Source organism: Moschus berezovskii, chromosome 9 (assembly GCF_049115385.1).
Source record: "Moschus berezovskii isolate FMDL1 chromosome 9, NW_MosBer_1.0, whole genome shotgun sequence".
NCBI classification, from domain to species: Eukaryota; Metazoa; Chordata; class Mammalia; order Artiodactyla; family Moschidae; genus Moschus; species Moschus berezovskii.
The window spans coordinates 31,318,508-31,335,017 of NC_142468.1; the positions used below are offsets into that span (position 1 = coordinate 31,318,508).

Below are 16,510 nucleotides of genomic sequence, written 5' to 3' on the forward strand. Positions count from 1 at the left end.
TAGGGATTTAACATATGAATGTGCTCAGTCACTTACTCGAGTCCGATTCTTTGCGACCCCATGAACTGTAGCCCACAAGGCTCCTCTGTCCATGGGATTTTCCAGACAAGAATACTGGGGTCAGTTGCCATTTCCTTCTCCAACATATGAATGGAGGGGCACAAACATTCAGTGGTGCCATAAGTGGTGCCTCTACATTTCTACTGGTGAAAGAGAAAACTGCAAACTATAGCCAGAAATGTCAGATTTAGAAAAGGCAAGCAAAAGAAGTCAAATAATTGTGTTTAAAAATGCTATTTTCTCTTTTTCTTCCACAGTAAATTGATTTTAAAAAATCAATTATTTTTCTATAGTTACTACAACAAAATTAAGTAAATTATTCTATCCATCTTAAATCCACTCAATTTATGTATAACATTCATCAGCATCAATTTTAAATTTCTGTTTTCCCCTCACAGGAAAGTTCTGTCTCTTTTCACAGGTTTTAGCCAGGCTATGTTACAGATTCATGGCTCCTTATTTAAAGTAAAACACAGGAATGAAATTTTACTTATAAAGGATTTTCTTTTTACTCTTCAGTAAGATTTAACTACTGCTTTAGAATGAATGTTTAACAAAGATTAGTCCTATGAAATTATCAAAACAACTTATCACTCAATGGTTTAGTGACTTAATTCACAGATTCTTTTTTTTTAATACTAAGGATACTGCTTAAAAATAAAGTTACAAAGTATTTGACAGTTTATTACCTGTGTGCAAGATCTACAGAAACGAAGAAAAAAATATAAACAGGTCTCATAAGAGGAGTGATTTCACAAGCATCCTGGGTTTGGAAAGTTGCAGACTCTGTAGGTGTGTTTACAATTAATGAATATTCTCCTATACACAGCGTCATCCATCCAAAGACAAAGAGTAGAACAGTGCCTGCTGCACTGCCATACAGCAGGGTTATTCTATTCGGGAGCAAATACCATGTTCCAAGACCACACAGTAATCCAGCAAGAACAGAATGAAGAACTGTGTTGGCTGTTTGTTTTTTGCCAGGAATTAGAAATCTGATGGTCTCAGCACCAGCACAACCTATAAACTCATGCTCATCTTCCTCTGCTAAGATGTCTGTGGTCAGCATTCTCTCCACTGTTACCGATTTGTTTCTGGCGTATAAACTTGTGAACTGGATGACAGATGCAGTGAAAAGCATTAGTCCACCTGAAAGTACTGCTGTGTAATAGTCTTCCAGGATGCCTAATTGGTACAAAAGTGTTCCTATTCCACCTAAAACCCATGGCATCAAAAAAAGGACAATCTGATTAACATATATGTAAGGAGGGGCACAATACCCCAATTTGAGTCGAGGGCCTCCAAGAACAGTCTGTGGAAAGCGCTTCAGGAAGAAGTCCTGTTTGTAATCGTTCAGCAGAGGCACATCTGGACTCATCCTTCTCACTCAGATTATTCTGAAAGTCACTTTCTTTTCTGTAACACAGCAGTCACTAAGAAAAAGAAAAAAATCACTATTTGAAAACATCATACTTAAAACATGAAGGAGAAAAAAATCCACATTTCCATTAATTCGTTCCTTAGGGCAGGATTTGTATCTTCACTTCTCTAGCTCCTTTCCATTGCCTGACACATACTTGGCACAAAACAAATAGTTGCTAAGTGCTTTTTAAGTGAATATGAAAAAACAAAAAATTCACTATTAATTTACACAGAACTTAGATAAACTTAGAATTTCTTAAATAACTCTCATTTTCAAATTCTAAGGTCAAAGGAAAGTTCAAAAAGCCAGTACTCTCAACTCAAATCTGCTAGTGGTTTAACTGATCATTGCCCTGAGTGTTTCTGTTGTTTGTTCTTTTAAACTTTTCTATTACAAGGGTGAGCAAAGTTTTTCTATAAAGGGTCAAAGAGTAAATATTTTAGGCTTTGTGGACCATATGGTCTCTGTTTCAGTGACTCAACCTGGCTGTTGTTGCAGAAAAGCAACCACAGATAATATATACATAAGTGGATATTAGTAGTCATGTTTCAATATAACTTTACACTCTTTAACCAAATAGGCTGTGGGTCAGATGAGCCTGCTGGCCACAGTTTGCCAACCTCTGCTCTATAAAATAAGGATATTCTCTGTAATTCCCTTGAACTGAAATGGAAATGGAGGTGGAAAACAGAGATACTAAGTGTTAGTAGTCCCATCTCTTAACGATTATAGTAAATTTAGGTTTTCTGCTAATTTAAAAAGTCAAATTCTGCTAAAATAGTAGCATTTCAATAAAAAGCCATTGGCAACTCAACATGTAGTAGGAAGAACAACTGGAACCCAGAGACTCTAAGAGTCAGTTTACATGCTTATTATTAACGAGGTTACCACATGCAAACCACTGCGTGACTCAGTTCATGGCACAACAATGTGAATGTACTGAGTACCACTGAACTGTACACTTAGAAATGGTAAAGATGGTAAATTTTATGTTCTAGGTATTTCACCACACACAAAAAACTTAAAGCCATCTTAAAGTAACTTTTCTTCCCATCAGTTTAAGTTGGGAGTCTTAAGTTCAGAGTCTTAAGTTGGAGTTTAAGTTCAGAGTCTTTCTGAAAGTTACTCCTACCCAACCAGTATCAGCCCTGGAGACAGCTTTTGGGTCACCATTAAGAATTACTCAGTTCAGTTCAGTTCAGTTGTTCAGTTGTGTCCGACTCTCCGCGACCCCATGAATCACAGCACGCCAGGCCTCCCTGTCCATCACCAAATCCTGGAGTTCACTCAAACTCATGTCCACGGAGTCGGTGATGCCATCCAGCCATCTCATTCTCTGTCGTCCCCTTCTCCTCCTCCGCCCCCAACCTTTCCCAGCATCAGAGTCTTTTCCAGTGAGTCAGCTCTTCGCATGAGGTGGCCAAAGTATTGCAGTTTCAGCTTTAGCATCAATCCTTCCAATGAACACCCAGGATCGATCTCCTTTAGAATAGACTGGTTGGATCTCCTTACAGTACAAGGGACCCTCAAGAGTCTTCTCCAACACCACAGTTCAAAAGCATCGATTCATTACTTCCTTACAGCATATCTTGGGAAGTTGGGAAGTTCTTTATCCTGTAAACACTTATCGTCTTCTATCTTCCAGCTACTGGTCTTAGTTCTGCACAGAAGGTCATAGCTTTTAATAACATCACAGCCCTGTAAGTACTCACAAAATAACAGAACCAGAGGGCCAGATGGAACGTTAGTGGTTGATAGTTTAACCTCAGAAAATGAAGACTGCCTCCTTTCCCTCTGAATGAGCATTATCTCCTGTATACGGATGTCAGTGTACTGTGTTCTGATATGCTTGTTCAGAAGAAGTATGGGTAGGTGGGTAAAGATTCTAATTTCAATTACCTATGGATAATGCTCTCAGCTAGAAAAACGAGCTTGGATGACTGGCTTGGGCATTTAAAAGCCGACCCCTCCTTCTCCACCAAGGCAAGTCAGGAACAATGTGAGATAACTTGCTGGGAAAGGAAGTCAGAAATTGAAAATACCTTATAAACGAGATTATCCAGCTGCATGTTACTGCCCATATTCAATTACCTTTTAGTACTTTTGAGTCTTCTATAAATTTAAATGTTCTCGCCCATTTGGTTGAATATTCTGTGATTATATTCCAAAGAGTAGAACAGTCTAAAGAAGATCTATTATTGATTTAGAAACTTGGAAAGATGCCTACAATATATTGCAAAATAAAATAAACACATTGATGATCCCATTTGTATTAGAAAAAAAAAGTATCCACACTTTCAAGTATACATGGTTATTCCACGTGTGTAAGTGTACAAACACTAGGCTTCGTTTGTATTTCACATATAACATTTTGACACCTCTTCAAATTAGCAAATATCCTGTAGGACTCTCAACCCATGCCCCGCAAACACATCCTGTGGCCTCTAAGTGGCCATGCTCATACCCTCTCCTTTGCGCAGGTTATCTTCCCCTTCCTTTCATAGTAATCTTAGTCAACTTTCAAGATTCAGTCTAATCCTTTCTGAAATTTTGCAGAGCACTTAGACCAAACTCTGCCTCTCTCCTCTCTGTATACTCAAAACATTGCTTATTTATAATACACTCATCTTGTAACATGTGTCAACTGGGGGCATTTCTTGTATTATTCACCTCTTTACATGTTATCTTTTCAAATTTTTTTTTCTCTACTAATAAATTATTTGTGGGTAAGGGCCAAATCTTGAGATACTTCTGATTCTCTATAATACTTAGTAAAATACCCTGGCACAGAAAGGCATGTAGTACATTAATGGCACAGCTTAACTAAGATGATTAAAGTTGAAGAAAATTAAATACTGCTGTTTGAAAGGGAAGTTGGATGTTGTTTATTGTTTCTGAAAACTTCTTCCAGCGTATCTTGCCCCATTCAAAATAGTAAACCCATAAACTCTTTATTTCCAGTTTTTAAATGGTTGGAAAGTATCTTCATTTACTTCTCTTATGGACTAAATAATGGCATATTTATTTACAGTACCACCAGCTCAGAGAAGATTTTGCCTAGAGCAGTATAGTATCCCAGTAATAGTGGAGCAGAATGAGCCTGAAGGGGAAATATGGCTGGGTTTCTTCCATGGAGAAGGAAACGGCCAGAGAATTTTAACATATCAGAAGGCCAATTTTAATTCGCTACATGTCTAATGATATACTTTGATCTCCTTCATTATCAGGAAAGAGGAGCTAGTTCTTACTGGGAGAGAAAAACGGAGGCACAAGGGACAAAATAAGGCAGGAGTGATGTTGAAATGAGGACAGACCAAAAAGAATGAAGAGTACAAGTTCCCTCAAGAAGCCTTAGAAGCATGGGGGAGGACACTGGGATGGTTATTTATTTTAAGGGGATATATAAAAAGAAAGGCTGAGAGATACAGGACTGTTCGCCCTACAGAATGTTTCTTAAACAGATGTCTATGGTTAAAGAAGTTTGAGAAACTATATACCAGGCTGTCATCTTGAAGAGTCACAATGGATATCAGCAGACGAAAGATTGAGACATCTTCAAGTTAAAAACAAAACAAAACAAAACACCATTTCAAATCTGCTTAAAATATATCATTTAAGTTTCCCAAACTTATTTGACCGTGGAACCTCTTTTCCCCTCGATATCTAATAACAGATCATGTGTGCAGTGTTTTATGGAAATTGCTTTCAGAAATATTGGTCTGAGCTTCAGCTGGAACCTTAAATATTTAGCCAGGTGGAGTTTAAAAAGATGTACCATTTAAAGAAGAATGTCATGAATGAAGGCACACAAGAAAAAATAAATAAATAGAAATTTCATAGGCAGCAAGCATATCAGGTTGTTTTTTTCTCATACCGTAAGGATAAAAGAGGATTACATGACAAATGGTGTAAATTCATTTAGGCAAAAATTATGATCAATTATTGCTGTTTGGCTTTTACTTTATTACAGATCCTGGAATACTTTAAAAACATCTTCTTTGTATGAAACGATAGTTACATTTATATAGACAGATTTTCTAAATCCTCATCTGGATTACAAGCATGAAAAATAAAATCAGATTAAAATTAACTCCCTGAATGAAAATTTGGCACACTCTGAGAGACTGTTAAAAACAGACTGATGTATTTATATGGCTGCTACTTACAACATGTTAAAATGAATAATGGCTCAAGGCTTTGGGAAAAAATTGTAAAAGCTGTGAAAAGAGAAGTTAAGGGATAAAGATGGTTGCCACAACAATGATTTAAGCCGTATGCTTTTTTCATATGCTACTCTGAAAGCAGGCCAACAAAACAGCCATAAATAGGTTGCTTTATTTGGAATCTGAGTCACATTTTTTACTGGTTATCCAATAGGAAACAGAGATCAATTTGGCAATGATACAGATGGGAGTACTTAGTTCCCAAAATCTTAACTTCCATAATCATGCAAGATATCAGCCTGAAAATCCCTTAAAACAAAGAAAGAGATAACAAAAAGTGGCAGTTTGGGGGGGGGGGGGATTATTCTGAATTCATAGTTCTCTATATTTGGCAAAAAGAATTCCTAGAAATAGAAGTTTTAGCAATTGCCTGATTTTGGTTAGCAAAGGTTACTTAAAAAAAAAATCCAGCATACTGTTTTTATTGTTGGTTTCATTCACTGAATCCAAACATTTATTTTCTATTAGATTAGAATTTTTTTTAATGAAAAAGATACTAACATAAGATCTTCATTGTACAATGCAGCATTATCAACTAGCAAGGTAATGTTGTACAGTAAGTCTCTAGAATTTACCTTGCGTAACTAAAACTTGCTAAATAATAACTTTCCATTTATTCCTTCCCCAAGTGCCTGGCACATCATTCTACTCCCTGTTTCTAGGATTTTGATGATCTTAGATATCTTATATAAGTGGAATCATGTAGTATTTGCCTTTCGGTGACTTGCTTATTTAATTTATCATGTCTTCAAGGCTCATCCATGTTGTCACATTTGGAAGGATTTCTTTTATAGGGCTTATTAATATTCCATTTTATGTACATACCACATGCTCTTTATCAGATGATGGACACTTGGTTTGCCTTCACTTTTTGGCTATTATGAATAACGCTTCAGTAAACATGAAAGTGCAAATATATTGAAAGACCCTGCTTTCAATTCACTTGGATAAATACCCAGAAATGGAATTGCTGGATCACATGGCAGTTCCATTTTTAATTTTTTGAGGACTCTTCATAATGCTTTCAGTAGCACTGTACTACTTTTGTGCAACGTGCCATTTTGTATTCCCACTAACAGTGGGAAGGTTCCAGTTTCTCCATATCCTCCCCAACACTTGCTATGTTTTTTTAACAGCTATCCTAACAGGTATGAGGTGATATCCAAGGAACACTTTTGCACTGTACCTCTACTAAAGTTTTGTTGTACTTTGAGGAACATTAAGTTTCAGTAAATCTTTGCTCTCCTACTTTTAACTTTTAAAGGCATTTTCTCATCCATAAATATTGCCTTTTATAGAATCCTATTATTATTTTATGAATATGCTCTATCTCTCTGAGAATATTCATCATATATATGTACATGTGTTGTGTGTGTAGATAAATGTCATGTATTTTTTGTAATTGCCTCATGTCCTTGGCCTCTTTTATACTGAAGTATTCACTTTTCTTATTTTAAAGAACTTTTTATATATGAAGGATATCAACTGTGACTTATGTTACAACCCTTTCCCCCCACTATGTTAACTTGAAGCACTGTTAGAAGATGCTGGCAAGGATTAACCATTACATTTCAATAGCTGTTAAAACAGACTAAATTCTTCCTTTCACAGAGAAACAGCTAAATGATAAATTAGCACTTCCCACAAATGTAAACATTGGAATAATTTTTGATGACCTACAACGTGTTAGGTGATGGTACAAAGACTGCTCTCTGACTCAAAGGAGTTTACAACCAAGTAGAATAGAGATAATTTTCCTCCCAAAAAATTGTTACTGTTAAAAGCAACTCTGGAATTATTTTAATTTTCGTTATCAAGAACACAGAATAAGCAAGGAACAGAAAGTTAGTTTACAAGTTAAAATTATTAAACAAAATTAAATTTGTCAAGAAGAAGAAATTCCTGCTATATTTAAAAATGCCAACACAAACTTTGTCAGTAATGAATAGAATGTGCTCATCCATGTTCCAAAAAAGTATTTTTTTTTTTAAATTTTAAAGGAGGGGCTTCCCTGGTAACTCAGTGGTGAAGAATCCACCTGCCAGTGAAGGAGACACAGGTTCAATCCCTGGTCTGGAAAGATCCCATATGCTGCAAAGCAACTAAACCTGTACGCCTCAACCAGTCAGTCTGTGCTCCAGAGCCCAGAAGCCACAACTACTAAGCCCCTATGTGGCAACTACTAAAACCTGGACACCCTAGAGCTTGTGCTCCACAACAAGAGGAGTCGCTGCAATGAGAAGCCTGTGCACCATAACATGAGAACTGCCCCAGCTCTCTGCAACTAGAGAAAAGCCTGCACAGCAAGAAAGACCCAGCACAGCCAAAATAAATAAATTAAATTATTTTTAAAATATGAAAGGAAATATACAGAAGTTCTACTTTTCTAAGCATAATCACCTTTACTAATTCAGAAAACAAAAAACTTCATCTTAGGAAAAAGCACTTTACACAGAAAATTATAAGACACTAATGAAAGAAATCAAAGACAACATAAACAGATGGAGAGGTATTTCACGTTCCTGGGTACGAAGAAATGATTTTGTGAAAACAACTATACTACCAAACGCAATCTACAGATTCAATGTGATCCCTATCAAAGTACCAATGTCATTTTTCACAGAACTAGAACAAAAATTTCACAATTCATATGGAAACACAAAAGACTCTGAATAGCCAAAGAAGTCTTGAGAAAGAAGAATGCAGCTGGAGGAATCCACCTTCCTGACTTCAGATTATACTACAAAGCTACAGCCATCAAGACAGTAAGGTACTGGCACAAAAACAGAAATATAGACCAATGGAACAAGATAGAAAGCCCAGAAATAAACCCATGCACCTATGGGTACCTTATTTTTTACAAAGGAGGCAAGAATATTCAATGGAGCAAAGACAGCCTCTTCAATAAATGGTGCTGGGAAAACTGGACAGCTACATGTAAAAGAATGAAATTAGAACACTTCCTAACACCATCAGTTCAGTTGCTCAGTCGTGTCCAACTCTTTGCGACCCCATGAATCACAGCACGCCAGGCCTCCCTGTCCATCACCAACTCCCGGAGTTCACTCAAACTCATGTCCATCGAGTTGGTGATGCCATCCAGCCATCTCATTCTCTGTCGTCCATACACAAAGATAAACTCAAAATGGATTAATGACCTAAACGTAAGGCCAGAAACTATAAAACTCTTAGAGGAAAACATAGGCAAAACACTTGATGACATAAATCAAAACAAGATCCTCTATGATCCACCTCCTAGAGTAATGGAAATAAAAAACAAAAGTAAACAAGTGGGACCAGATTAAACGTAAAAAAGCTTTTGCACAGCAAAGGAAACTATAAGCAAGGTGAAAAGACAACCCTTGGAGTGGGAGAAAATAATAGCAAATGAAATAACTGACAAAGGATTAATTTCCAAAATATACAAGCAGCTCATACAACTCAATACCAGAAAAACAAACAACCCAATCAAAAAGTGGGAAAAAGACCTAAACAGACATTTCTCCAAAGAAGACATACAGATGGCTAACAAACACGTGAAAAGATGCTCAGCATCGCTCATTATTAGAGAAATGAAAATCAAAACCACAATGAGATATCACCTCAAACCGGTCAGAATGGCCATCACCAAAAAGTCTACAAACAATAAATGCTGGAGAGGGTGTGGAGAAAAGGAAATGCTCTTGCATTTCTTGTTAGTGGGAATGTAAACTGATACAGCCACTATGGAAGACACTGTGCTGCTGCTGCTGCTTGGAGATTCCTTAAAAACTAGGAATAAAACCAGCATATGACCCAGCAATCCCACTCCTAGGCATATACCCTGAGGAAACCAGGATTAAAAAAGACACATGTATCCCATTGTTCACTGCAGCACTAATTACAATAGCTAGAACGTGGAAGCAACCTAGATGCCCAATGACAGATGAATGGGTGAAGAAGTTGTGGTACATATACACAGTGGAATATTACTCAGCCATAAAAAGGAATGCATTTGAGTCAGTTCTGATGAGGTGGATGAACCTAGAACCTATTATACCAAGTGAAGTGAGTCAGAAAGAGAAAGATAAATATTGTATTCTAATGAACATATACAGAATCTAGAAAAATGGTTCTGAAAGATTTATTTACAGGGCAACAATGGAGAAACAGACATAGAGAATAGACTTATGGACATGGGGAGGGGGAAGAGAGGGGGAGATGAATGGAAAGAGTAACATGGAAACTTACATTCAGTTCAGTTCAGTTCAGTTCAGTCGCTCAGTCGCGTCCGACTCTCCGCGACCCCATGAATCACAGCACGCCAGGCCTCCCTATCCATCACCAACTCCCGGAGTTCACTCAAACTCATGTCCACAGAGTCGGTGATGCCATCCAGCCATCTCATTCTCCGTCGTCCCCTTCTCCTCCCGCCCCCAACCTTTCCCAGCATCAGAGTCTTTTCCAGTGAGTCAACTCGTCGCATGAGGTGGCCAAAGTATTGCAGTTTCAGCTTTAGCATCAGTCCTTCCAATGAACACCCAGGATCGATCTCCCTTAGAATGGACTGGTTGGATCTCCTTGCGGTACAAGGGACTCTCAAGAGTCTTCTCCAACACCACAGTTCAAAAGCATCAATTCTTCAGCGATCAGCTTTCTTCACAGTCCAACTCTCACATCCATACATGACCACGGGAAAAACCATAGCCTTGACTAGACGGACCTTTGTTGGCAAAGTAATGTCTCTGCTTTTTAATATAATATCAAGGTTGGTCATAACTTTCCTTCCAAGGAGTAACCTGCCTCTTGAGAAACCTGTATGCAGGTCAGGAAGCAACAGTCAGAACTGGACATGGAATAACAGACTGGTTCCAAATAGGAAAAGGAGTACGTCAAGGCTGTATATTGTCACCTTGCTTATTTAACTTATATGCAGAGTACATCATGAGGAACGCTGGGCTGGAAGAAGCACAAGCTGGAATCAAGATTGCTGGGAGAAATATCAATAACCTCAGATATGCAGATGACACTACCCTTATGGCAGAAAGTGAAGAGGAACTCAAAAGCCTCTTGATGAAAGTGAAAGAGGAGAGTGAAAAGGTTGGCTTGAAGCTCAACATTCAGAAAACAAAGATCATGGCATCTGGTCCCATCACTTCATGGGAAATAGATGGAAAAACAGTGGAAACAGTGTCAGACTTTATTTTTTTGGGCTGTAAAATCACTGCAGATGCTGATTGTAGCCATGAAATTAAAAGACGCTTACTCCTTGGAAGGAAAGTTATGACCATATGTAAAATAGATAGTGAACAGGAATTTGCTGTATGGCTCAGGGGCTCTGTATCAATCTGGTGGGGGGTGGGTATGGGGAGGGAGGTTGAAAAGGGAGGGCATATATGTATACCTAAGGCTGATTCATGTTGAAGTTTGACAGAAAACAACAAAATTCTGCAAAGCAAATATCCTTCAATAAAAAAAAAAAACAACTTCATGTTAGGAAAAGAAACAAAATGGCCTACAGCTAAGAGTTTTTCAATCTCACCAAGCTACTGACATATGAAATGGAAGTTGTGGGGTTTTTTTGTATGTGAATTGAGAAACAGAAGGATAAATTTGGAAAAGGGGTTTTCAGAGAAGGGTGGGCCTGAGAGAAATCTACAAATGTCAAAATAGGAAGCTTTTGTTAACTAAGCCAGCATGGCAATGGCAGGTAGGACTACTTGATAAGACAAACACACACAAGAGGGGAAAGTGTCTAAGAGAAAAGGTTCTCACCATCAAGAAAGTGAAAACTAGGTAGGGGTGGGGGTAGGATGAATTGGGAGACTGGGATTCATATATTTACACTACTATATATAAAATAGGTAACAAATGAGAACCTACTGTATGGCCCAGGGAACTCTGCTCTGTGCTGACCTAAATGTGAAGGAAATCCAAAAAAGAGAAGGCATATGTATATGCATGGACGATACAATTTGCTGTACAGCAGAAACTGACACAGCAGTATAAAGCAACTATAACCCAATTAAGAAAAAGTAAAATAAAGAGTAAAAGGTAATGGAAAAAATGCAAAAGCCATTCATAGAATGGGAGAAAATTTCTGCAAATTATATATTTGTTATGGGACTTGTAATGACAATATAGAAAAATGTCTTACAACTTAATGAAAATACAAATAATTTAAAACTGGGCAAAAGATCCGAATAGACATTTCTCCCTCGATAATATACAAATGGCCAACATAAGTATCGAAATGATGTTCAACAACATTACTCATTGGGGAAGTGCAAACCAAAACCACAATGAGACATCTTCAAATCCACTTGACTGGCTATCTAAAAGACAGACAATAACAAGTACTGCCAAAGTTATAGAGAAATCAGAACACTCAAGTGATAATGTAAAATGGTGCACCTGCTTTGGAAACAGTCTGGCAGTTCCTTAAAAGGCTAAACATAGAGTTATCATATTCCACTTCAGTATATTCTTGCCTGGAGAATTCCATGGACAGAGAAGCCTGGCAGGCCACAGTCCAGAGGGTCTCAACAAGTCGGACACAACTGAGTGACTAACACACACACCATATGACCTAGTCTACACAAGTCAACATTAGTCTACACAACATTAGTAGTCAACATTAATCTACACAAGTATTTGTATATGAACATTCATAGAAGAAATATTATTAATAGCCCCAAACGGAAACAACATAAATGGCCATCAACAGATAAAATAAAACGCAATATATCCATAAGTACACTCCCAGTTGCTTCAGTTGGGTCCAACTCCCTGCGACCCCGTGGACTGCAGCCTGCCAAGCTCCTCTGTCCATGGGATTCTCCAGGCAAGAACACAGGAGTGGGTTGCCATTTCCTTCTCCAGATATATCCATTCATCGGAATATTAACAGACTACAAACAACAGTGAAATACTGACGCATACTATTAACACAACATGAATGAACCCTGAAAACAGAATGTTAAGCGGAAGAAGCCAATCACAAAAGGCCACATACTGTACAATTCCATTTATATGAAATGTCCAGAGAAAATCTATAAGGACAGAAAACAGATTAGGGTTTGCCTAGGGCTGGTGGGGCGGAGAAGGCAATGGCAAGCCACGCCAGTACTCTTGCCTAGAAAATCCCATAGATGGAGGAGCCTGGTAGGCTGCAGTCCATGGGGTCGCCAAAGGTGGGACACGACTGAGCGACTTCACTTTCACTTTTCACTTTCACAACTGGAGAAGGAAATGGCAACCCACTCCAGTGTTCTTGCCTGGAGAATCCCAGGGAAGGGGGAGCCTGGTGGGCTTCCGTCTATGGGATCACACAGAGTCAGACACGACTGAAGTGACTTAGCAGCAGCAGCAGGGCTGGTGGGGACAGTGAAGATTGGAGGGCAGGGAGAATGGCTGCTAAAGGATACAGAGCTTTTTGGAGGCGTGATGAAAATGTTTTAAATTTGAATTGTATAGAATGTGAATTTTAATCTCAATAAAGTTCTTACAAAACAAAAAGAAACAGAAAAGGTCCCCCACCTGGTACTTTCTGTGGCAACTAATAACTAGTAAGCAGTTCTTTAAGTCGGAAATTAAATAAAGTGATGGTCAGGAGTCCAAACAATTAAACGACTAAAATGGCAACATCTGAATTGGCTTTGGATGCTATGATAAAGATGTGGAGTTTTGGCATGGGTGATGGTTGACATCCAATAATATAAAGGATGGGCTCTACCCTAATTGCGGGAATGAGAAAACAACCCACCTAAGATTATACAGCTGAATAAGAGAAAAAAACAATTCAGAGGCCTGATAAGCAACTTCTGGTGGAGTAGATTTCACTGAAGTAAATGTTGGTCCTTGATAAACACAGGATTCTGGAGAGGCAGTGCAGATCGGTGGGGAAAGAGTTGTTCCTGTTTAGGAGTCCATGATTTGACTGATTTAGGGCAAAAGTGGAGAAAATTGATAAGTAGTAAGGGCCATAGTTCGTAATCTTTATTTGGATAACAAGCCCATTCCTAAACCAAGACTGAAAGGGTCATTTTCCCTTTCGCAAGTATCTCTTAGAAATAAAATACTAAAAATTCAACAGTCTAAAGAAGCCTTACGAAGGACAGTTAAACGCACACCAGATTGATGAACTCTAGAGACAGAGCTCATCGCATGTCTTAAAAAATGCAATCATGACTCTGCTGAGGCTTGGAAATTAAGGAGGCCAAGAAGTGCCCAGGTGGGTATCAGGGATCTAACGTACCTGGAATCACCCGAAGAGGCGAAGCAAAGGCATCCCGGTGACGGCACTTTTGCAGGTATACCCGGGGTGCGCGCTCCCGCCGGAAGACTGCCTGCGGTCCGAACGCCGAGGCAGAGGAACTGTGGCGGCCAAGGCAACCAGCTCACCGCAGTGGCGTCGCGACCGGCACCTCGTTTCCATGGCTAATGTCAACTCCAGCAGGCGCCCCAGGGCGCGGAACGGACCTCGGGGGCGGGCCGCGCGCTCGGCTAGTCCCGCCCCTCGGCCTGAGGTTCCGTCTGGGCCTCAGCCTGACCAAGCAAGGCCGAGTGCGGGGAGAGGCGCGCTCCTATCACTCCAGGTATGGGCCAACGCTCGCGTGACCCGGGACTGTGGGACTTGCGTGGGCTCGGGCCTCGCCTAGGGTCCAGAAGCGTCGGTGCGGGATCGCCGCTCTAGCCCTGAACTTTCACCCGCGTCGCGCCGCTACGCCAGAGCGTCGTTGCCCTGGTGACGCTACGTCCCTCCGGAGAGTAGAGCGGTCGCGCTGATAGAGAGATTTTGAGAGCCGGCGCCATTTTGAGAGCGTGTAGCACTCTGATCTGACAGACGAGTCTGGGTGTAGTGAGACTCCAACCACTCAAGGTCCCGCGACCTACGTTAACCACAGCCGCACTTTGGCCGTCGCCACCCAATACACTGACGGTAATAAATGCGTTTAAGTGATACTTCATACATATACGTGTTCGCTGTCGCCCCTTTATTGCATTTTTCCCCCAAGAGTGGATTTGTGACTGCATTTTAAAAACTAGGAACCAAAATACCCATAAGTGAAACATGCCATTAAAGTATCTGTTTATTAATAAAGTCAGTCAAAGTTATCGTCTTCCATCTTTTTTAAAAAGCTATTTTTTAAATAACGGCGGACTGTTATTAGTCTTAGTAATTTTTGTTCCGGGAGTCTTTACAGGGTGGCCTTGAAGTGCCCAGTTTTGGTAGTTTGAAAGTTAAAACATGCCCATCACGACTGCCTACATATTCCACCAAGTTTCATTGCTTCCCTAATTTTTGGACACCTTCCAATTTGCAAGTTAAGAGCTCTTTAAATTGGTCTCTTAAGGATTAAAGCCAATTTGTAGGTATCTAGGTAGCAACAGACTGGTTCCAAATAGGAAAAGGAGTACCTCAAGGTTGTATATTGTCACCCTGCTTATTTAACTTATATGCAGAGTACATCATGAGGAACGCTGGGCTGGAAGAAGCACAAGCTGGAATCAAGATTGCTGGGAGAAATATCAATAACCTCAGATATGCAGATGACACCACCCTTATGGCAGAAAGTGAAGAGGAACTCAAAAGCCTCTTGATGAATCAAAAGTGAAAGAGGAGAGTGAAAAGTTTGGCTTGAAGCTCAACATTCAGAAAACGAAGATCATGGCATCTGGTCCCATCATTTCATGGGAAATAGATGGGGAAACAGGAGAAATAGTGTCAGACTTTATTTTTTTGGGCTCCAAAATCACTGCGGATGCTGATTGCAGCCAGGAAATTAAAAGACGCTTACTCCTTGGAAGGAAAGTTACGACCAACCTAGATAGCGTATTAAAATGCAGAGACATTACTTTGCCAACCAAGGTCCATCTAGTCAAGGCTATGGTTTTTCCTGTGGTCATGTATGGATGTGAGAGTTGGACTGCGAAGAAAGCTGGTCGCCGAAGAATTGATGCTTTTGAACTGGTGCTGGAGAAGACTCTTGAGAGTCCCTTGGACTGCAAGGAGATCCAACCAGTCCATTCTAAAGGAGATCAATCCTGGGTGTTCATTGGAAGGACTGATGCTGAAGCTTAAACTCCAATACTTTGGCCACCTCATGTGTCGAGTTGACTCACTGGAAAAGAGTCTGATGCTGGGAAGTATTGGGGGTGGGAGGAGACGGGGACGACAGAAAATGAGATGGCTGGATGGCATCACCGACTCGGTGGACATGAGTTTGAGTGAACTCCGGGAGTTGGTGATGGACAGAGAGGCCTGGCGTGCTGTGATTCATGGGGTCGCAAAGAGTCGGACACGACTGAGCGACTGAACTGAACCATGTCTCCTCTCCTTCCTACCCCGCCCACATTGATAATCAGTTTTCCATACACAGAGACTCCTGATTGACTTAAGAACTGTTTGGATCTCTTTATCTCAGAACTGTGAATGCATCCTTTTTTGTTTCTTTCCTGGTTTTACTGAAAGTAATGGCTTAGTTCTTAAGTACTTAGGATTTCCGACCATAATGGGGGAAACCTTTCGGTGTTAATTAAAAGAAAGCCACCTGACTCATTGGAAAAGACCCTGATGCTGGGAAAGATAGAGGACAGGAGGAGGAGAGAACAGAAGATGAGATGTTTGGATGGCATCACCAACTCCATGGATATGAGTTTGAACAAGCTCGGGAGTTGTTAATGGACGGGTAAGCCTGGTGAGCTGCAGTCCATGGAGTGGCAAACATGGATAGGACTGAGGGACTGAACTGAACTGGAAAGAAAGTCAAGGCCAATAAAAAAAGAAAATACAAATCTATCCAGAGGATAAGTGTAGATTATT

At 39.8% G+C, this 16,510-nt stretch overlaps 1 protein-coding gene across 4 annotated transcripts in view; it reads right to left on the reverse strand.

The window, feature by feature from the left end:
• Window positions 1–14,406, reverse strand: part of PCNX4 (pecanex 4) — a 41,565-nt gene extending 27,159 nt beyond the window's left edge. The window contains exons 1-2 of one of the 4 annotated variants that reach the window (XM_055436228.2): window positions 13,943–14,406; window positions 1,341–1,493 (exon numbers count right to left, since the gene is read on the reverse strand). In XM_055436228.2, coding sequence (XP_055292203.2) covers window positions 1,341–1,438 — 98 coding nt within the window. In that variant the 5' untranslated portion in view covers window positions 1,439–1,493; window positions 13,943–14,406. Of the gene's footprint in view, window positions 1–749; window positions 1,494–9,936; window positions 10,135–13,942 lie in introns of those variants that run through there. The other 3 variants (XM_055436225.2, XM_088839557.1, XM_055436229.2) reach the window with 3 other exon arrangements.
• Window positions 14,407–16,510: the final 2,104 nt, after the last annotated feature.